The following is a 19,792-nucleotide window of genomic DNA, read 5'->3' on the forward strand; positions in this document are numbered from 1 at the left end:
TTGCACCGCTCGAGGCGCACCTTGCGCTTCGAGATCTTGAGGAGCTTGCCAGGCGGGAGCGCGAGCAGCTCGTCGACGCAGGACTCGTCCTGTGTGCCAAAGAGACGTCAGTGGAGCTCCGGACAAGGCAACGAAGGTAGACGCACCTGAAGCAAGACGTAGCAAAAGCCCTTCCCGAGACCGCTGCTCGGGTCGCGCACGACACGGACGTTCTCGACATAGCTTCGACCGTCCGGCTCGCCTCGTTCCCGCACCAGCACCGCTTCGACCGCCTTGCGCACGTTCTCCTCGCTCTCGGCAAAGTCCAGCCCGCCGATGAAGATCGTGCGCTTGGCATCCGTGGCCGGGACCTGGTAGGCGTCGTTGTTCTTGGGCACCTCGGTCAGGTTGGCGTTCGGCTTGGCGGCGAGTTGCGCGGCGGCGAGAAGGGCGGCGGCAGATCGAGGGCGGACTGCGTCGGCGTGGATCGTGAAACCCTCGAAGACCGAGTTGTTCACGGCCTGAATGACGGCACTGACGACGGCGCGAGGGTCGACGTTCTCAGGCAGCGCAGCAATGACGAGGTAGGCGTTGCAAGCCTTCTTGCCCTCGTTGAGCTCGCCTCGGATCAGCGCAACCTTGCGCTTCTGGGCGTCCGTCAACGGCTGCGACTTGCTCGCGACCGGAGCAGGCTCCTCCTCCGTCGCCCTGAATCCACCCTTGACGCCACGCAAGTCACTACCTTCCGACTCCCGCCACGCGCGCGCACGCTTGCGCGAGTGATCGCCGCCGTTCTGCTCGCCGGTCTGCACTTTCCGCCCGAACACCTTCGACGCGAAAGCGATGGAACGGAAGCGGATCGAGTCGAGCTTGAGAGGAGGGCAGCCGGCAGGAAGAGTCGAAGCGAGAGAGGGGTGCTGGAGGACATGGCGAACGAGCGCCTTCTTGAGCGGCTGCGTAGGTATGGGTGTCAGCGAATCCCTTCCGATTGTTGATACGAACAGAGCACGCACCCGCGAGGTGGTGCAATCTGCTGGCACGTTGCCCAGGAAGACAGTACGAGCGTCGCGGTCCTCGGGAGTCTCCTGCGCCCGTTTCTCCAGCTTGGCGCTCTTCTTCGCCGGCTCCTTTCCCTTCCGCGTCTTCGACGGCGATGGCGCCTCGACGTCCTTCAGCGAACCTTGGATCAAGTCGTTGATGTCGAGAGCGTTGTCGTCCTCGTCCACTTCTGACTGGTCCTCCTCCTCGTCCTCCGAAACTTCCTCGTCGCCCTCGTCCTCCGCCTTGCGCTTCGTTCCCCGCTTCTCCTCACTCGACTGCTTCTTCTTGATGGCCGCAGCAGCGAGACGCGCCGCATACGCCTCCTCAAGGTCGTCCTCCTCGTCGCTCAACTCTGCGCCCGACTCGAGCTCCGACAGCTCAGCGTCGTTCTCAACAGCCTCCTCGTCGTCTGCAGATGCTTCTTCGTCCTCGAGAGCGGCGGCAGCACTCGTACTGGCGACAACCTCCTTTTGCTCCTTCGGCTGGAACGCGACAGACGGTCCTTTCTGCGGGCGTGCAAGGTACGTCAGCTCGAAATGACCGCAACCAGCAAAGGCCGGCCACGCACCGAGTGAGCAAAGATGTCGTCGAGGTCGGCATCCTTGCCAGAGGCCTGTCCGAGCAGGAAGGACGAGAGGCCAGTCGCGGGGGCGGTCGTCGCTTCAATCGTATCGCCAGTAGCCTTGGCAGCAGCCTTGCCTTTGTTCTTGCCCATCTTCAGCGGTTGACAGCGTGTGGTGGTGGAGGGAGCTTGGACGAGGTGAGGTTTCCCCGGGACGACACCGCTCGCATAGCTCGTGCTGCTTCTGGCTAGTCTGCTGGCATTGCTACTGATGTCTGCACACCTTCCAGCACCACCGCCGTCGCTTCCATGCCGCTCAGGACGAGGGAGACCGGTCTCGTCCCTCCTCATTGGCACAGCGTCTCCAGCGGCTGTCGAGGAAGGACTGGGACAAGTTGCTGGGCGCAGAACATCAGGAAGCGCACTCGTCCAGTTTGACGCGGGCCTCGCAGACTTTGCTCATCCGCCAATGAGACTTCGCTCTCTCCCCCACTCCTGGTCGCTCCCGAAGCGTGTGACCTCTCTTGCTCGCTCTTGTGCTCCGTCCTGCGCACTCGTGAACCTACCGACCATGTCCAGCGACGCCGCCGACAGGGTCAACTTGCTCAACGTCTCGATCGACCCCGCCTCGCCGGCGACACACTCCCAGCAGGTCTGCCTCTTCGTCGACCCGTTCTCATCTGGTTCGTGGACTATCGACTTCGAGCCGGTGGTGTGGGAGCCGGGGCTGTTCAGGCCCTCCAAGGTGTCCCTGAGATGGCGAGGATGCAGGTCGGATAGGAAGCGCGAGGTGAGGATGGCAGTTCGCGTTGGCAACGAGACCCACGCCCTCGTTGACTGGGTGGGCGGGAGCAACGGCACTTGGACACTGGCTGTTGGGCGGCCATCCAAGATCCTCGAGATCGCAATTGAGGTCGCCAAGGATGAGCAAGATGGTTCTTTGTCTCCTCTCGCTCGTTCTCTCAGTGCGTGCATTCCCACTCCGCTAGAAGCGGAAATCGCTGACCCATTCATCCAGACCTCATCGATCAGCCACCGATGTTCGACCTCTGCCTTGCCTTCGCCCGCGATCGCCGGCGACTATGGGCGTCCTCCGCAGTTCTCGCTCAGGTCTCGCCGTGGTGGGCGGAGCAGATGCAGACAAGCGGATTCCGCGAAGAATCCATCACGCTCGCACCGACGCCAGCGGAGCGTTCCGAATGGCACGACTCGGACTGCTCGGACGATGAGGCGGGAGCAGGCCCATCGTGTCTCTCGCATCTCGATTCGCCATTCGCGACACCTCCGCCCTCTCCGCCGATACGAACACAGGACCTCCCGCCGTTCTGCCGCATCGTACCAATACACGGCACTTCCTACCGAACTTACCGAGCCTTCCTCGGCTGGGTCTTCACCGGCACAGTCCATTTCGCCCCGCTCACTTCCTCCTTCCGCTATTCCCCCATCGCCGCCTCTCACATCTCGACTTCGGCAACCTCCTGCTACCGCCAACACGCTGCCTCGCTCGCGGCTCACCGGAAACTGTACCCAAACCGACCTACACCCGTCTCTCCCAAATCCCTTTACCGCCTCGCCCACTTCCTTGAGATACCCTCACTCCAGCGGCTCTGTCTCGATGCCTTGAAGGGACGACTGACGATGGCCAACGTCGCCTACGAACTCTTCACCGACCCGCTCGCCGAGGTCTACCCAGAAGTGTTCGACCTCGAGCTCGAGTTCGCTCGGGAGGGGTGGGACGAGGTCAAGCAGTCGCAGGCGATGCGGGACGTGACGGATCGCATGCGGGAAGAGGGTGCGACGCAGTATGAGCTGTCGACCCTGTTTAGATTGACGGGTTTGTAGAGCTGGTGGTGGCTTTTATCGACTCTTCCCTGACCCCCTTGCCGCTCGCTGCACGAGATAGATGCCGACTGGCGAGCAATGTACGATAGGATTGCCTCATTTGTCGTAGAGTACTCAAGCGCTCGAACCAACCTCACCGCTCCTCAGGCAGCCTGAACGCCCTCCATACCTGCAACGGCGCCAGCATCGTACGTCGCGTCGTCGACGGTGCCCGTAGGTGCGCCCGGGGCGCCGAAAGGCTTCCAGCGCGCGTTGAAGTCGAGAGCGAGGGGGCGACCTGCGATCAGAGCGAGGTGAGCAAGCCTTCGTATGCTGACGCGGAGGACACGCTACTCACCGCCGTATTGGTAGCCATTGAATCTCGTGATGGCTGTCTGCGCCTCCTCGACCGTCGCGAACTGGACGATACCCGCGCCCTTCGACCTGCCGTGCTCGAAGAGAACCTCGGCGTGCTCGACAGTGCCGGTCGTCTGGAAGAGTTCGACGAGGTCCTCGTTCGAAGTCGAGTAAGGGAGCTGCGGGTGCAACGCATCAGCCGTCAATCGCAATGCGCAAGGAGGAAAAGCGTGCGCGAACTCACGTTCCTGACGTAGATCTGCTGCGACGGCGGCATGACTGCTCCGCCGCCCGGTCCAGCAGGAACGCCCGCAAAACCTGCGCCTGCACCGAAGCCACCAGCCGCGCCGAACCCGCCAGCCGCGCCGTATCCGTACGCTCCCGCTCCGAATCCAGGCGCAACTCCGCCGAACCCGCCGCGACCGAATCCGCCGCCAAAGCCGCCACGGCCCATGAAGCCGCCGCCGCGTCCGCCGAACCCGCCGCCACCGTGCCCACCCTGCGGGAAGCGGTCCTCGCGAACCTCAAGGACAGATCCCTGGAATTCGAAGCCGTTGTACATGGCTGCGAGGGAGGGATTGGTCAGCAACACTCCAGCGAGACACTGAAGCGCTCAAGCGTACCGATAGCGTTCTGCGCGTCCTGTGCCGTCTCGTAGACAACCGTGCCGGTCCCCGAGTGCGAGCCGTCAGGTCCCATCTTGACGTCGGCGCGGATGATCGAGCCAGCGGCGCGGAAGAGGTCCTTGAGGTCTTGCCAGCCGACCGTGTAGGGAAGCTGATGCAGGGAAGGTCGACGGTCAGGTCGAAGCGGGGCGCTCGGGGCGAGAGAACGGGAACGCACGCCGGTGATGTACAAGTGCCTGCCTTGACCGCCGACGGGTCCTCCGAAGCCTGCGCCACCTGCGAAGCCGCCACGACCGCCGAAGCCACCGCCAAAGCCGCCGCGAGCAGGGAACGCCGCGCCTTGGCCCATGAAGCCTGCGCGGCCAGAGATGGCAGCCGAGCCGTAGCGCGCCTCGTCCTCGCGGTCCTGCGAGTGTCGAAGGGTCAGAGATGCGATGTATGCGATTTAGCGCGGACTGGACACACTTCGCGGACGAAGACGGGACGGCCGAGGAGCTGCTGGTCGCTCAGCTCGCGGATAGCGCGCTGCGCCTCTTCAGGCGTGCTGTACTCGACGACACTGCGGACGTGAAGGAGTTGTCGTCAGCAAGGGAGCTCGCAAGCGATCGCTGTTATGCCGCCTCGCAGATATGGAGAAAGAACGCACCCGCAACCCTTCGACATGCCGTTCGGCAGGAGCATGATCTCCGCAAAGACGACGTTGCCGGCTGTTGAGGAGAGGTAGCGGGCATGGGGGAGGACGAGGGCGGATAGGCGGTGGACGCGTCGAGCCAAAGGTACCGCGAGACCCCATGTCCACCGCACCAGGGAAGGGAGAGAAAACCGAAGAACCGTCCATCAATACACCGTCCTTCTCACTGACACGCGACCGAGAGATGCTCAATCCAACACGTCCAACACGTCCAACTCTTGACCTGTCCTGCGAGCCCGCGCGGGAAGCGCCTGCGGGCAGCTGCTTGTGCGGACGCCGGCGACGGCGGCGGCGAGAGGTCGACGGTCCGACCAAACGCGTCGAGAACCCATGCCAGAATTCCCCGCCGTGCCCTTCACACCTTTAGTGCCAGAGTTCGCCAATTCCTCGCAGCCTTTTTACGCGCTCCATCCCCCACAGACCTGCCTCCTTCGCGCCGCGTTGCCCCACCTCCAGCCTCCAGATCTGACCAGTCCACACCGTCCAAGAGAAACTGTCGCCTCACCCTCCCTCATAAAGTCCTTGAGGTCGTTCCACTTGACGCCGAAAGCGAGGTTCCCGACGTAGACCCTGCACTCCTTGCGACTGCGCTTGGCCGCCTCGGACGCCGCGATCTCGCGCGCCATCGCCTTGCGGTGCGGGTCGAACGGAGCACGACGGTCTGCGCCTCCTGCACCTGCGCCGCCGCGATGTTCGCGGTCGCGGTCGGAGCGGTCGCGATCACGCTCGCGGTCGGTGCCCATCCTGCGAGGTGAGCGAGAGCGAGAGCGTTCGCGGGGAGAGCGGGAGCGGTCGCGGTGCGAGGAACGGCGAGGGGAAGGGGAGCGGCGGCGGGGAGACGGCGAACGGCGGCGAGGCGAGCGGGAACGAGAGCGGGCGCGTTCGCGGTGCTGCGTGGCGAACAGCAGAGTCAGTAGAGCAGTTCATACCCGTTCCTCCTCGCACCCGTCACCGCTAGTGTCCGCACGAGGGTCCTCCGGTCACGACTGGCCGGACTGGCAGCATTTGACGCTGGACCATCCGGAAGCTGCTAGAGATTGTCACTCCAGAAGAGAACAACTCACGCCATCGTCCTGGTCTGCCCATGCCACGCCAGCCGCAGGAAAGCACGCCCAAGTCCCAAGTCAGCATGCGTCCCATCTCTCTGCCTGGCCCGCCAGACGCGTCCCGACTGCCGTGGCCCGCCTCCCTACTCACCGTGATCGCGCTCACTCCTGTCGTAGCTGCGCCAGAGGGGGTTGCGAGTCAGCTGCGGGTGCTCGCGTTCGAGCGGGGCAAGGGGAGGCTTTGGAGACGCACTCGTCGGCTGTGAGCGTGTGCGGGTGGGTCAGTCAGTCTGTGGACCTCGCTGAGGTGCATCAGAGCTCGCACGCACCCATTTTTCTGGTTGTCGAGGTGGGTGTACTCGTCGAGGAGGCGAGGAGAGCGACTTGGACGGGTCAACTCGCTCAGACTGAGTCGCTTGCGTATGGACAATTTTTAGTACTGCACTCAGATGCTGCCAGTGTTACTCTCAGCCCATTTGAGCGTGTTGACATCGCCCTTTGTTCGTGCACCTTTGTCCTGTTCGCCTCGTCGCCTCACGCTCTCTGCTGCTCTGCTGCTTCGTTCGACTGCTCGTAGGCTCTCAGGCAGCTATCGCACCCTACCACCCTCGCCAACAAGCTCGCGATACCTCTTCTCGCTCTCCTGCATCGCCTCGTCCCGACCGCACTCCCCACCACACTCGACCATGTCCGCCGCAGCCGCCGACGCAAAGCCATACGTTCCCTGGGCGCAGCGAGAAGGGTGGGAAGACTTGCAGCCCGTCGCACAGAACGACGCGCCCAACTGCCTTGTTCCCATCGCCTACGACGAGATCTGTACGTCCTCGCTCGCGCAAAGGCTTTGCGCACGTTCTGAAGACGAGAAGCTGACCAAGAGACGTTTCGCAATAGACCGGGATGCGATGGACACGTTTCGAGCGATGGTCGCCAAGCAGGAACGCTCAAAGCGGACGCTCGAGTTGACAAAGGTCCTCATTCACTACAACCCGGCGCACTACTCTGTCTGGTGCGTCTCCATGCCGTCGCGACTCGACAAGCCTTCGACTGACGGCTTCTTTGCTGCGCAGGAAATACCGGGCCGACACACTCTTCGAACTCAAGGCGAACCTGTCTGAAGAGCTCGACCTCCTCGACCAGCTCGTCAAGTACCATCTCAAGTCGTACCAGGTCTGGTGAGCAGAGCGTCACTGCGGATGTCGCACCGGCCCAGCTGACGGTGGCCTCCCACGCAACGCTGACAGGCAACACCGGCGAAACATCGTTCTCGCACTCGACGATCCATCCCGCGAGCGCGACTTCACCTCGAAAGCCCTCGCCCTCGACGCCAAGAACTACCACACCTGGGCGTACCGACAATGGGTCCTCTGCCACTTCTACTCGTCCCGCTCCTTCCCCGACTCGACCTTCCCTTCTCCCGAAAAGGCGGAAGAGGCGCAGAAGGTCTGGGACGGAGAGCTCGAGTATGTCGAGGAGCTGTTGACGAAGGATATTCGGAACAACTCTGCGTGGAACCATCGGTTCTTCGTTTGCTTCGAGAGCGGGATGGGCGGAGACTGCGGCGAGCGGGAAGTCAGGTAAGTCGGCGTCTTTGTCAGGCCTGCGGCATGGTGACGTAGAACGCACATCGCCCGCTCACGCAGGTACGCGAAGGAGAAGCTCGCGATTTCGCCAAACAACCCCTCGGCCTGGAACTACCTGCGAGGGTGAGTCGAAGCTGTGCTATACCCTCGACTTGACACGCTGACACCACTCTGTACAGCGTCCTCGGCCGACTCAAGCGACCTCTCTCATCCTGTAGCGCCTTCGTCACGCCTCTCGCCCTCAACACGCCCTCCTCGCTCCCCGAATCCGAACCCGCCATCTCGTCCAAAGCCGAGCTACCCGCCTGGCTCGCGATCGAGTTCCTTGCTGACGCTGCAGCTGAAGAGGCGCACAAGGCGGACGAAGGTAGCGATGAGCGGAAGAAGAAGGTCGAGGAGGCTTCGGCGGTGAGTCGCATTCCGCCTCTTTCGCCACGCCCACACGGCTGACTCGTGTTCTCCCGTAGCTGTACGGCTCTTTGGTCGAGTACGACCCCATCCGGCGGCACTACTACGCGCTTCTGCAGAAGGACGTCGTCCGCTTGGCGCCCTCGTCCGCCTCGAATGACCTCGCCGACCGAGTCGCCGGCATGTAGCATACCTGTAGCCTCTCCTGCAACACTTTCACACGCAATACTCGCTTACAACAGCCAGTCAAGCGAGATTGAGTCCGCCGGGCCGACGGCTTCGTTTCCCTCGCTCGTTCGTTATCTTTGCTGCCGTCGCCTCGCGCTTCCTTGGCTTCCGTCGTCATGCAGCGTCTCTTCACTCGCTCGTTGACTCCCGCCGCATCACTCGCTCGAACTGTGTCCTCTCTCGCTTGCCCTTCCGCCCGACGACGATTCTCCATGACCCCCTCGCTCTCCTCATCCACCGTCAATGGCACCGCCAAGCCTGCGGTATTCATGCTGGACAAGATCACGTTGGCGACGGAGCTGTATGACGAGCTGGCAAAGGGGTGGACGGTGATTGTGCGTCTTTCTTCCTCACGAGTGTGGGGGACGGTGTTGCGCGACGGATGCATCTTGCGAGGGCTCGCGCTGGTGTCGAGGCGTTGCAAAGCGTGGAACAACGAGTGGGAAGCTGACCTGGCGCGGTCTGCACTCTCTGCAGCCCCTCACCTCGACAACTCGCGAGGAATTTATTGCCGACTGCAAGACCAAGTACGCCGAGGCGCAAGGCATCTACCGGCATTTCAAGGGCGAGTCGAACAAGGTGAGGCAGAGCCTGCTGGACCGCAGGAAGTGTCTTGTGCTGAATGGACGAAACGCGACCACAGGTTACCGGCCTGTTCGACCCGGAACTCGTCGCTGCTTTGCCTCCTAAGCTGCAGTTCCTCACGCACAACGGTGCTGGATACGACCGTGAGTCCCCGTGCGATCTACGAGGTGGAACCTCGGCTTAAAAAGACGATTGCCTCCACCCGCTCGCAGAAATCAACATCCCGGCGTGTACCGAACGGAGACTGCAAGTATCGGTGCGTCACCCTCCCATCACTCGGTACATTCGCGCTGATCACAGTGTCGCGCAGAATGTCCCCGTAGCAGTTGACGGCGCAACAGCCGACACCGCCCTCTTCCTCCTCCTCGGCGCAATCCGACAGTTCGGCCGTGCACAGCACAGCTTGCGAGAAGGCACGTTCAATGCCGGGCTGCCACTGTCGAACGATCCGGCGGGGAAGAAGGTGAGTTGCGCATCTGGCTCAGCCACATCCAGCTTCGCAAGCGTCCCTCGTCTTGCAGTGATCCTGTTCGCTGACAGTAGATTTCTGCAGCTTGGGATTGTTGGCATGGGCGGCATCGGACGAGCCCTCGCGCGACGAGCTAGAGCGCTCGGCATGAGTATCGTCTACCACAACCGGAATCGCCTCTCTCCCGATCTCGAAGACGGCGCCGAATACATCTCTTCCCTCGACGAGCTCTTGTCGACATCCGACGTTGTCTCGCTCAACCTGCCGCTCAACCCAAAAACGAAGCACCTGATGGGGTCGGAGCAGTTCAAGCGCATGAAGAAGTCGGCTATCCTTATCAACACGGCGCGCGGTGGAGTCGTCGACGAGAAGGCGCTCGTCAAGGCATTGGAGGACGGCGACATCGCCTCGTGCGGGCTGGACGTGTACGAGAACGAACCCAAGATCGACGAGGGACTCCTCCGGCTGGCACGGGAGGGAGATCCTCGGGTCTTCCTCCTTCCTCACGTTGGGTGCGTGTTACACCTTTTACGACGCTTCGTAGCCAGCGGAGCCTCTCCTGCGCATTGTTCGAGCGTGTTGACCGCTGACCTTGCTTTCCCTTCCCTCCTTTTCGCAGGACCGTGACCGTCGAGACGCAGCAGGAGATGGAGGCGGTCTGCCTGCGACAACTCGACCACGGCTTCAAGACTGGCAAGCTGGCATTCTGGGTTCCCGAGCAGAAAGGACAGTTCTAGACACCACCTGAAACGCAATTACCCTCGTATTCCGCTCTGCGTGTCCGGTACGATCCACTTGTTCTCTCAAGAATGCTGTCGCGGGCTTCGTGTGAATCAGGAGGCGAGAGTGAGGTCGATGCTTCGTCTCCTCCGTCCTCGCCTTCCCCCACTTCACCTCGCTCATCTCGCTCACCGCTTTCTCTGCTCGAGACCGGCTCAACGAATCCGCATCGACATCTCTTAGAACGACCACGAGTCTTGGTGCCTACAGTCCGTCGCGAAGCCGGCAGACATGGCCGTCGGAGGCGGGACCCTCGCCGTTGGGTCTGTCGCGCTCGCAGACCGCCCGTTGGATGCGATCATGTATGATATGCGGAGCAAGTGAGTTGGCCGTCCATTGCGCTCGCTTTCGTGGGCCCGCGAGACGTCTGCCGCGTTACCTCGACTTCATCGGTCGTCGTCTCGAGGGACGGGATTGTTCACTGAGGAAGTCAGCTGACGGTTCGTACGGTCTCGCAGGGTGGAGGAGATACGCTTGCGAGCAGCCAACGAGCTGTCCAGCTATGTGCGTCGCCTGGAACTACCTCTTGCCTGCCCTCCCCCGCACGCGCTGACAACCCGCTTCGCTTCCAGGTCCTCGCAAGCTCGCGCACGCTGTCCGCAGAAGCTTTCAACAAGGTCTACGGCGAGATTCACACCCGATGTTTCGCCCTGGTCAACTCGCCCGACCTCCAGGACAAGCTGGCAGGAATCACTGCAATCGGTTCGCTCTCTCGCGCATCTCTCGTCGACTTGTGCTGACCATTGCCTCGCCATACAGACAAGCTCGTCGATGTCCTCGGAAACGACATGTCCAGGGCGATCAGGCTGGCGGCATCTGTCCAGCGCGCCTTTCCTTGTCCCGACCCGCTTGTCATGACGATGGCTGCCAAGGTCTTCGGTTCGCAGTCTCTCGCCTCCGAGCAGCGAACACACGCTGACCCCTCTGTTCTGGCAGCTCGACTTGCGGCTCAGGGAGGATCACAGATGGCGGAGCATGTTGACATCCAGGTCAAGAGCTGTATCGAATGGCTTCAAGGTGCGCTCGCCGCGACGAGAGTGAACGACAGCTGCGCTGACCATCATATTCGCAGGCGAACGGATCGAAGCTCGTCGCTACGCTGCCGTCCTCGTCCTCCGCGAGCTGACCCGCTCGGCGCCTGGACTCGTCTACGACAACGTCCCTGACCTGCTTGACAACCTGTGGACTGCGTTGCGGGATCCGAAGGTGCGTCGGTTACTCTACCGCCATTCGAACGGATAGCTGACTTGGTATTCTTCAGGTCGCAATCCGAGAAGCGGCAGCAGGGGCCCTTGCCGGCTGTCTCCTGATCGTCACGCAACGAGACGGGCAGTACCGGGCAGACATGTTCGGCATGGTTTACGAGCAGGCGCAGCGAGGCTTCAAGCTCAACACGGCAGAGGCGATCCATGGATCTTTGCTCGGCTACAAGGAGCTCTTCCTCGAGGGCAAGATGGTGCGCACAAAGATCGCTTCCCAGGAACGTCACACTGATAGCTTTGCGTGCAGTTCATGCACGAGCGCTACACGGAAGTCTGCGACCAAATCTTGTCGTTCAAGGACCACCGCGACCCGCTCGTTCGCCGCGCGGTTGTCGAGCTCATCCCGACTCTCGCGTCTTACAACCACGCCGACTTCGCAAACCTGTACCTGCACAAGACGATGCTCTACCTCCTCGGCCAGCTCCGGAACAACCGGGACCGGACAACCTCTTTCCACGCCATCGGTCACGTCGCGATGCAGGTCAAGTCGGCGATGGCGCCGTACCTTGACCCTATTCTCGCTAGTGTCAAGGAGGGGCTGCAGCAGCGCGGCAAGAAGGGAGCGCCGTCCGAGGAGGCGATCTTCCAGTGTATCGGCATGCTCGCGCAGTCTGTCGGGCAGGCTCTCACCAAGCACATGCACGAGCTGCTCGACCTGATGTTTGCCTACGGTCTCTCGCCTGCGCTCGAGACTGCCTTGACGCAGCTTGGCCGGGACATTCCGCCTCTCCTGCCCGAAATTCAGGGTGCGCAGAGCTTCGCCCCGATGAAACGCTCACTTCGCTGACCTTTTCGCCTCGTAGAACGCGTACTCAATCTCGTCTCGCAAATTCTCGCGAACGAGCCGTTCATCCAGGCCGGTGCGCCTCGACGGTTCCACCGCCACGACTATCCGATGCCGACGCCTGAACACCGCGACGAGAACCAGGTCATTCTCGCCCTCGAAGTACTCGGCTCGTTCAACTTCAAGGGCGTCTTCCAGGTCAACCGGGCGGCCCCGCCGGCGGAACTTGGCGACGAGCACAGTCTAGGCGAGTTCGTCCGGGATCACGTCGCACGCTACGTTGAGGACGACAATCCCGACATCCGAAGAGCTGCCGCCCTCTCATGCTGCGGCGTCCTCGCAAACGACCCCGTTGTCGGCCAGACGAGCAACAACGCCATCCGGCTCGTCAACGAAGTCCTCGAGAAGCTGCTCACGCTCGCCATTGCCGACCCGGACCCGACCATCCGCCAACTCACCATCTCGCACCTCGACCCGAAATTCGATCGGCACCTTGCGCAGGCAGAGTGCGTGCGCTCGCTCTTCATCGCCTTGAACGACGAAGTCTACGCGATCCGCGAGGTCGCGATCAAGATTATCGGCCGCTTGGCGAGCATCAACCCGGCCTACGTCATGCCGTCGTTGCGGAAGACCCTCATCCAGCTTCTCACCGAACTCGAGTACTCGACCTCGTCGCGGAGCAAGGAAGAGGCCTCGACGTTGCTCGGCCTGCTTGTCGGCGCCTCGCAGCGCCTTACCCGCCCCTACGTCGTGCCGATGCTCAACGTCCTCCTGCCAAAGTCGCGGGACAACTCGCCAGCGGTCGCCGCCAGCATCATGACGACGCTCGGCGAACTTGCGCGAGTCGGCGGCGAGGACCTCACCATCCAGCTCGAGCCCCTCATGACCCTCATCCTCGACACGCTGCACGACCAGGCGTCGGCGCCGAAGCGGGAGTCGGCATTGCGGACCCTCGGCCAGCTGAGCTCGTACTCGGGCTACGTGATCGAGCCGTACCTCGACCACCCGAGCTTGCTCGGCCTGCTCATCGGCCTGCTCAAGACGGAGCCCGGCCAGCACACTCGTCGCGAGATCATCCGCGTCATGGGCACGCTCGGCGCCATCGATCCGTACCGGCACATCGTCATCGAGGGCATCTCCAACGATGCCTACGTCGAGGCGTTCAACCCGACGGACCCGACCCATCCGTCCAACATCGGCCCACAGCATGACGAGTACTACCCGACGATCGCCTTCAACGCCTTGCTCGTCGTCTTCAACGACCCGTCCCTCAGCGAGCATCACACGGCCGTCGTTGATGCGATCATGTACATCTTCCGTTCGCTCCGGCTCAAGGTTGTCACCTTCCTGCCGCAGGTCCTGCCCGCCTTCCTCAACGTCATGCGGAGCTGCCCCGTCGGCCTTCAAGAGTACTACTTTCAGAACCTCGGCCAGCTCATCTCGATGGTCAAGCAGCACGTCCGCAACCACCTCGGCCCGATCATCACGACCATTCGCGACTTCTGGACGACGACGCCGAACCCGGGCTTGCAGATCATCATCGTGGACGTGATCCAGTCGATCGCGCTCGCTCTCGACGCCGAGTTCAAGGCGTACCTGCCGAGCCTCTTGCCGCTTCTCCTGCAGGCGTTCGACCATAACCTCAACTTTGGCGAGCTACGGCGGCAGAACACGCTCATCCGCGTCCTCCACGCTTTCAGCATCTTCGGCTCGAGCCTCGAGGAGTACCTCCACCTTGTCATCCCGGCCATCGTCCGCACCTTCGAGCAGCCGGATGTACCATCTCTGCTGCGCAAGCAGGCGATGCAGACCATCACGCAGCTCTCGCGCAAGCTCAACTTTGCCGACCACGCCTCAAGTATCGTGCACCCAATTGCTCGTGTCCTCGCGTCGCCGGCAACGCCGTCTGACCTCCGCAACGTCGCCATGGACGCCCTGTGCGCGCACATGCTGCAGATGGGGCCCGACTATGTCCTTTTCGCCGGCCTCGTCAACAAGGTGAGTACTGGCGTTGCCTTCCCGACCTCGTCTTACTGACTCGCTGTGCTCGCAGGCTCTCGTCCGAAATCGCATCGTCCACCAGCAGTACGACCAACTCGTCTCGAAGCTGCTCAAGGGCGAGCCTCTCCCACAAGACCTCTCTTTTGGCGACCCGTGCGTGCCGTCACTGCTAGCCTCCAAGCCTCGCTAACGGCTTGCTTTCCGCAGGGTCATCATGCCGAGCAACGAGGCGACGGTTGCAGCGGATGCCGGCGTCAGCAAGTTGCCAGTCAACCAGGTCGCCCTCAAGAGCGCCTGGGAGCCTGTCGACCGAGCCAAACCGGACGACTGGCGCGAGTGGCTCAAGCGGCTGAGTGTCCAGCTGCTCAAGTCGTCGCCGTCGCACACTCTTCGAGCATGCGCCAACCTCGCCGAGGTCTACCCGCCGCTCGCCCGCGACCTTTTCAACGCCGCCTTCGTTTCCTGCTGGACCGAGCTGTACGACCAGTACCAGGAGGAGCTCGTCCGAGCCATGTCGACCGCCCTCGCATCGCCGACTCTGCCGCCCGAGATCACGCAGACACTCCTCAACCTCGCCGAGTTCATGGAGCATGACGACAAGCTCCTGCCGATCCCGATCGCAACCCTCGGCGGCTATGCCCTCAAGTGTCGAGCGTACGCCAAGGCGCTGCACTACAAGGAGCTCGAGGTCCTCCAGGACCCGTCGGTGCAGACGATCGAAGAGCTCATCCGGATCAACAACTCCCTCCAGCAACCCGACGTCTCGATCGGCATCCTCACGCATGCGCACCAGGTCCACAACCTCGAGCTTAAGGAGGAGTGGTACATCGAGCTCGAGCGGTGGGAGGACGCGCTCGCCGCTTTCGAACGCAAAGCGCAGGAGCAGCCCGACTCGTTCGACGTCACGCTCGGCCGCATGCGCTGCTTGCACGCACTCGGAGAGTGGGACTCGCTCGCCGGTCTCGCGCAGCAGCACTGGACGCGCGCCTCGCATGAACAGCGTCGCAAGATCGCCCCGCTCGCCGCCGCCGCCTCGTGGGGTCTCGCGCAGTGGGAGTCGATGGATGCCTACATCTCGGTCCTCAAGCACGACTCGGCCGACCGGGCGTGGTTCCGCTCGATTCTGTCGATCCACCGCGGCCAGTTCCACAAGGCGCAGAGCCAGATCAACAAGGCGCGCGACTTGCTCGACACGGAGCTCACGACTCTCGTTGGCGAGTCCTACAACCGAGCGTACGACGCCGTCGTCCGGATCCAGATGCTTTCCGAGCTCGAGGAGATCATCTCGTACAAGGAGGCGACCGCGGTCGGCAACAACGAGCGACGAGCCGTCATCCAGAAGACCTGGATGAAGCGTCTCAAGGGCTGCAAGCGGGACGTCGACGTCTGGCAGCGCATCCTCAAGGTCCGCGCTCTCGTCGTCACGCCGCGCGAGAACACCGAGATGTGGGTCAAGTTTGCCAATCTCTGCCGCAAGTCAGGCCGCCTGGGGCTCGCCGAGAAGACCCTCAACTCGCTTCTCGGCGACGACCAGGCCACGATGGGCGGGCCGGCGATGTCAGGACCGCCGCAGGTCATCTACGCCCACCTCAAGTACCAGTGGGCGACTGGCGCGCGCGAAGAGACGCTCGCTTTCCTGCGCGACTTTACTGCCAAGCTCTCGACCGACCTCGGCATCCACCCCGACGGCGAGCAAACCGCCAACGCGGAGGTGGTCAACTCGGGGCGAAAAGCCGAGTACACCCGCCTCCTCGCTCGCTGTCACTACAAGCTCGGCGAGTGGCAGAGCGCGATGCAAGAAGACTGGGGTTCCGTGAGTGGTGCTCGACAGCCGCTCTTTGCGACGCCTCACTGACGCTCCGCGCTCTCGCGCAGGAAATCATCCCCGACATCCTCCGCTCTTACCTGCTTGCGACGAGTCTCGACCCGACATGGTACAAGGCCTGGCACGCGTGGGCCCTCGCCAACTCGGAAGTCGTCGCGCACTTTGCCAGATCGCAAGGCGAGCAGGATCCGACTCGGCCTGGGGCTTACTCGGTGCATCTTGTGCCTGCCGTCCAAGGTGTGTACAGGAGTGCTGGTCTGAGCCCGCATCGACGCTAACGAGCTTCTCGCACACAGCCTTCTTCCGCTCGATTGCCCTCTCGCCTGATAGCTCATTGCAAGATACGCTCCGCCTCCTGACTCTCTGGTTCAAATACGGCCACGTCAACGAGGTGTCCAACACGATCATGGAAGGATTCCGGTCCGTCTCGGTCGACACCTGGCTTGAGGTCATCCCGCAGGTGCGCAACGCTCGTGTCCACCACAGATCGGGATCTCAGCCTGACTCTCGCTTCCCATAGCTCATCGCCCGCATTCACGCTCCCGATCCAAGCGTGCGCAAGCTCATTCAGCACGTCCTGACGGACGTCGGCAAGGCGCACCCTCAAGCGCTCGTCTATCCGCTCACGGTCGCCTCCAAGTACCCGAGCGAGACGCGGCGACGAGCGGCGCTGTCGATCATGAACAAGATGCGCGACCACAGCGCGTCGCTGGTCGAGCAGGCCGTCCTCGTCAGTCAAGAGCTAATCCGCGTCGCCATCCTTTGGCACGAGCTGTGGCACGAGGGTCTCGAGGAAGCGTCGCGCCTCTTCTACGGCGACCACAACATCGACGCCATGTTTGCGACCCTCGAACCACTGCACGACATGCTCGAGAAGGTGTGCTTCCGACTGAGCGCTGGCCGAACTGCGCGCTAATTCCCCTTCTTCCGCAGGGTCCGGAAACGCTGCGCGAGATCTCCTTCGCGCAAACATTCGGTCGCGATCTCGCCGACGCTCGCGAATCGTGCAGGCGATACCGCCAGTACGGCCAGATCGAGGACCTCAACCACGCGTGGGACCTGTACTACCAGGTGCGCCAGTTCCGCCCCAGTGGCACCAGCTTGTCTTGCTGACTCGCATTCCCGCAGGTCTTCCGCAAGATCAACAAGAACCTCCCCACGCTCACTCTGCTCGAGCTGCAGTACGTCTCGCCCAAGCTGCTCAACGCCAAAGACCTCGACCTTGCCGTTCCCGGTGAGTCTGCTTCTCGCACTCCCGTGAGCGCTTACACTGACCACCTGCTCGCGCGGCAGGTACCTACGTCGCCGGAAAGCGCATCATCCGCATTGCCAGCTTCGGCGCCAACCTCGAGGTCTTTACCTCGAAGCAACGGCCGCGCAAGCTTCGCGTGTTCGGCAGCGACGGCATCGAGTACAATTTCTTGCTCAAGGGTGCGTCGTCTGCGATGATGTTGCCTCGAACGATGCTGACTCTTGGGCGCGCGCAGGCCACGAGGATCTTCGTCAAGACGAGCGAGTCATGCAGCTCTTCGGCCTCGTCAACACGCTCCTCCAGAAGGATCCGGAGACGTTCAAGCGCCATCTCACGATCGTCAAGTACCCCGTCATCCCGCTCTCGCCGAACTCGGGTCTCCTCGGCTGGGTCAACAACACAGACACCCTCCACGTTCTGATCAAGAACTACCGCGACTCGCGCAAGATCCTCCTCAACATCGAGCATCGCTTGATTCTTCAGGCGCGTCTGGCCGTCTCACCGCGAGAGCAGTGCCTCGACTGACACCACCTCTCTCTGCAGATGGCGCCCGACTTTGACCACCTCATGCAGATGCACAAGCTCGAGGTGTTCGAGTACGCCCTGGACAACACGACCGGCCAAGACTTTTACCGCGTGCTCTGGCTCAAGAGTCGCAATTCGGAGGCGTGGCTCGACCGGCGAAGCAACTACTGCCGGACGCTCGCCGTCATGTCGATGGTCGGGCACATCCTCGGTCTCGGCGACCGGCATCCGTCGAACTTGCTCATGGACCGCGTCACCGGCAAGATCATCCACGTCGACTTTGGCGACTGCTTCGAGGTCGCGATGCAGCGAGAGGTGCGCAACGAAGTCGTCTTGAAAATGAGCTCACGGCTGACCGGTCCTTTTCCCGCAGAAACACCCGGAGAAGGTACCGTTCCGTCTCACGCGCATGCTCACATCGGCGATGGAGGTGTCCGGCATCGAGGGGACCTTCAAGATCACCTGCCAGCACACGATGCGCGTCCTTCGCGAGAACAAGGAGTCGATCCTCGCCGTGCTCGAAGCGTTCGTCCACGACCCGCTCATCAATTGGAGGCTCGTCCAAGGCGGGCGGCAAGTCGGGAACAACGCCGGACGCGGCGGCGAGAACGCGCCGGCAGGTGCGCGACGACCGCGCGGAGACGAGACCAACATTCATGACGGTGTGCTTGCTTTCGCTGTCCTCTGTACGAGCATCTACTGACGTCGTCTGGTGCACCGCAGACGGCGCAGTTGGCCAGATCAACACTCGAGCCGTGCAGGTCATCGAGCGCGTCCAGCAGAAGTTGACAGGTGCGCCCGCGTTTCCGCCTTCCCGACGATCGCGCCGTGGCGTTTGTGACGGCTTGAGCTGACCGTCACACGCGCCGCCCCCGCAACAGGCCGCGACTTCAAGCCGACGGTCTCCCTTTCGACCGAGCAGCAGGTCGACCGCCTCATCGACATGGCCACCAAGCTCGAGCACCTCAGCCTCATGTTCATCGGGTGGTGCGTTCGCTCGCTGGTATCGTTGCGGTGTGCAGGATGAGCCGCTGACTCCGTTTGGACTGTTCCTGCTGCCATTTCGTCGACGAATCGCCTTTCCTCGACCTGGATTCGCTCGCGCGCCTTGCTTTTTTTTTCTCCTTTGCTCAAAAAAAAGGTGCGCTTTTTGGTGAACAGCGAGATACGCGCAGAACTGGTCGATTCGCGGAATCTGGACGACCTTGGCCGGCGAAACCGCCTCTGCATGCCAGACTCCGCCACTCAGCACGTCCGGCACCCTCCTCCTTCGCCTCACAGACTGCTATCCTGCTCGAAGCTACTGTACGTGCCGTTCCTCTTCCGCTCTCTCGCTCTCGCCGGTTCTCCCCTCGCTGATTTCCGCTTGTGCTCCAGCTCGACGCCTCGACGATACCCGCTGCCCGTTCCATACCCTACCTTTCCTTTCTACCATTACCGTACCTCTGTGTCTGTACAATTCTCGGCAACACTTCGCCGACTTCGCACGACGTACCGACTTGACCTTCCCAAGGTTGGCTGGCGACCGTTTCCTGCCGTGAGAAACAGCTCGATAGACGTGTTGCAGCTCGTCAACTGTGCCCTTGCGGCTCTGTATCGCTCTGGATTTGTTGGACCAGGAAGCGCTAAGTATCGCTGACTTCACTCACAACTTCCGGTTGTTCTCGAGTTTGGGAACGGTTTCCACTCAAGTACGCTTCTTCATCGCTTCGCAGAACCGCCCATCTTGCGAGAACCGAAGCTCCTAGCGAGGACACCCTCCTCGCCCTCTCGTGTTCCCCTCTCCTCCTCCTCCTCATCATCATCTTCCGCTCTTTCGCTCTTCGTCTGCTTCTAGCTCTCCAGAACCACCATGTCCCGTTCTGCCAGTCTCACGGCGTGAGTCGCGCTCGCTTCCGAGCCCTGTGGACGCCGCGCGAGCCGTTTCCCGCCTCATCATCTCGCTCACCTTGTCCGCCATTGCCACCGTT

General features: G+C 62.2%; 6 protein-coding genes across 6 annotated transcripts in view; 4 read left to right on the plus strand and 2 right to left on the minus strand.

Moving 5' to 3' along the window:
• RHTO_05827 (RNA-binding protein) overlaps window positions 1-1,933 on the minus strand; it is a gene marked incomplete at both ends in the record, with an annotated part of 2,357 nt that extends 424 nt beyond the window's left edge. The window contains 4 exons of the mRNA XM_016419488.1: window positions 1-89; window positions 147-932; window positions 993-1,526; window positions 1,589-1,933. The exon at window positions 1-89 is cut by the window's left edge and continues 424 nt beyond it. Of these exons, the coding sequence (XP_016269694.1) occupies window positions 1-89; window positions 147-932; window positions 993-1,526; window positions 1,589-1,933 (1,754 nt within the window). The remainder of the gene's footprint in view (window positions 90-146; window positions 933-992; window positions 1,527-1,588) is intronic.
• Window positions 1,934-2,153: 220 nt separating this feature from the next.
• On the plus strand, window positions 2,154-3,424 carry RHTO_05828 (uncharacterized protein; the record flags this gene model as incomplete). Its single annotated transcript, XM_016419489.1, has 2 exons — window positions 2,154-2,547; window positions 2,601-3,424. 2 exons carry the CDS (start codon window positions 2,154-2,156, stop codon window positions 3,422-3,424), a joined length of 1,218 nt encoding a protein of 405 aa, XP_016269695.1.
• Window positions 3,425-3,567: 143 nt separating this feature from the next.
• On the minus strand, window positions 3,568-6,456 carry RHTO_05829 (heterogeneous nuclear ribonucleoprotein M; the record flags this gene model as incomplete). Its single annotated transcript, XM_016419490.1, has 12 exons — window positions 3,568-3,701; window positions 3,762-3,939; window positions 4,005-4,324; window positions 4,384-4,537; window positions 4,604-4,792; window positions 4,852-4,945; window positions 5,033-5,093; window positions 5,583-5,967; window positions 6,142-6,155; window positions 6,275-6,300; window positions 6,377-6,383; window positions 6,453-6,456. 12 exons carry the CDS (start codon window positions 6,454-6,456, stop codon window positions 3,568-3,570), a joined length of 1,566 nt encoding a protein of 521 aa, XP_016269696.1.
• A 353-nt stretch (window positions 6,457-6,809) lies between these two features.
• On the plus strand, window positions 6,810-8,299 carry RHTO_05830 (protein farnesyltransferase/geranylgeranyltransferase type-1 subunit alpha; the record flags this gene model as incomplete). Its single annotated transcript, XM_016419491.1, has 7 exons — window positions 6,810-6,939; window positions 7,015-7,129; window positions 7,191-7,295; window positions 7,365-7,697; window positions 7,764-7,826; window positions 7,883-8,111; window positions 8,171-8,299. 7 exons carry the CDS (start codon window positions 6,810-6,812, stop codon window positions 8,297-8,299), a joined length of 1,104 nt encoding a protein of 367 aa, XP_016269697.1.
• A 252-nt stretch (window positions 8,300-8,551) lies between these two features.
• On the plus strand, window positions 8,552-10,130 carry RHTO_05831 (2-hydroxyacid dehydrogenase; the record flags this gene model as incomplete). Its single annotated transcript, XM_016419492.1, has 7 exons — window positions 8,552-8,674; window positions 8,817-8,918; window positions 8,983-9,067; window positions 9,137-9,180; window positions 9,235-9,387; window positions 9,478-9,905; window positions 10,013-10,130. 7 exons carry the CDS (start codon window positions 8,552-8,554, stop codon window positions 10,128-10,130), a joined length of 1,053 nt encoding a protein of 350 aa, XP_016269698.1.
• A 274-nt stretch (window positions 10,131-10,404) lies between these two features.
• On the plus strand, window positions 10,405-18,979 carry RHTO_05832 (FKBP12-rapamycin complex-associated protein; the record flags this gene model as incomplete). The annotated part of the gene is made up of 23 exons (XM_016419493.1): window positions 10,405-10,493; window positions 10,632-10,677; window positions 10,746-10,875; window positions 10,933-11,052; window positions 11,110-11,190; window positions 11,246-11,379; window positions 11,435-11,629; window positions 11,683-12,181; window positions 12,239-14,217; window positions 14,273-14,373; window positions 14,428-16,033; window positions 16,096-16,282; window positions 16,342-16,505; window positions 16,566-16,922; window positions 16,979-17,116; window positions 17,174-17,279; window positions 17,339-17,476; window positions 17,533-17,792; window positions 17,841-18,137; window positions 18,196-18,484; window positions 18,546-18,614; window positions 18,704-18,809; window positions 18,964-18,979. 23 exons carry the CDS (start codon window positions 10,405-10,407, stop codon window positions 18,977-18,979), a joined length of 7,107 nt encoding a protein of 2,368 aa, XP_016269699.1.
• Between the last annotated feature and the right edge of the window lie 813 nt (window positions 18,980-19,792).

This window comes from Rhodotorula toruloides (assembly GCF_000320785.1).
Source record: "Rhodotorula toruloides NP11 unplaced genomic scaffold Scaffold37, whole genome shotgun sequence".
Lineage (NCBI taxonomy): Eukaryota > Fungi > Basidiomycota > Microbotryomycetes > Sporidiobolales > Sporidiobolaceae > Rhodotorula > Rhodotorula toruloides.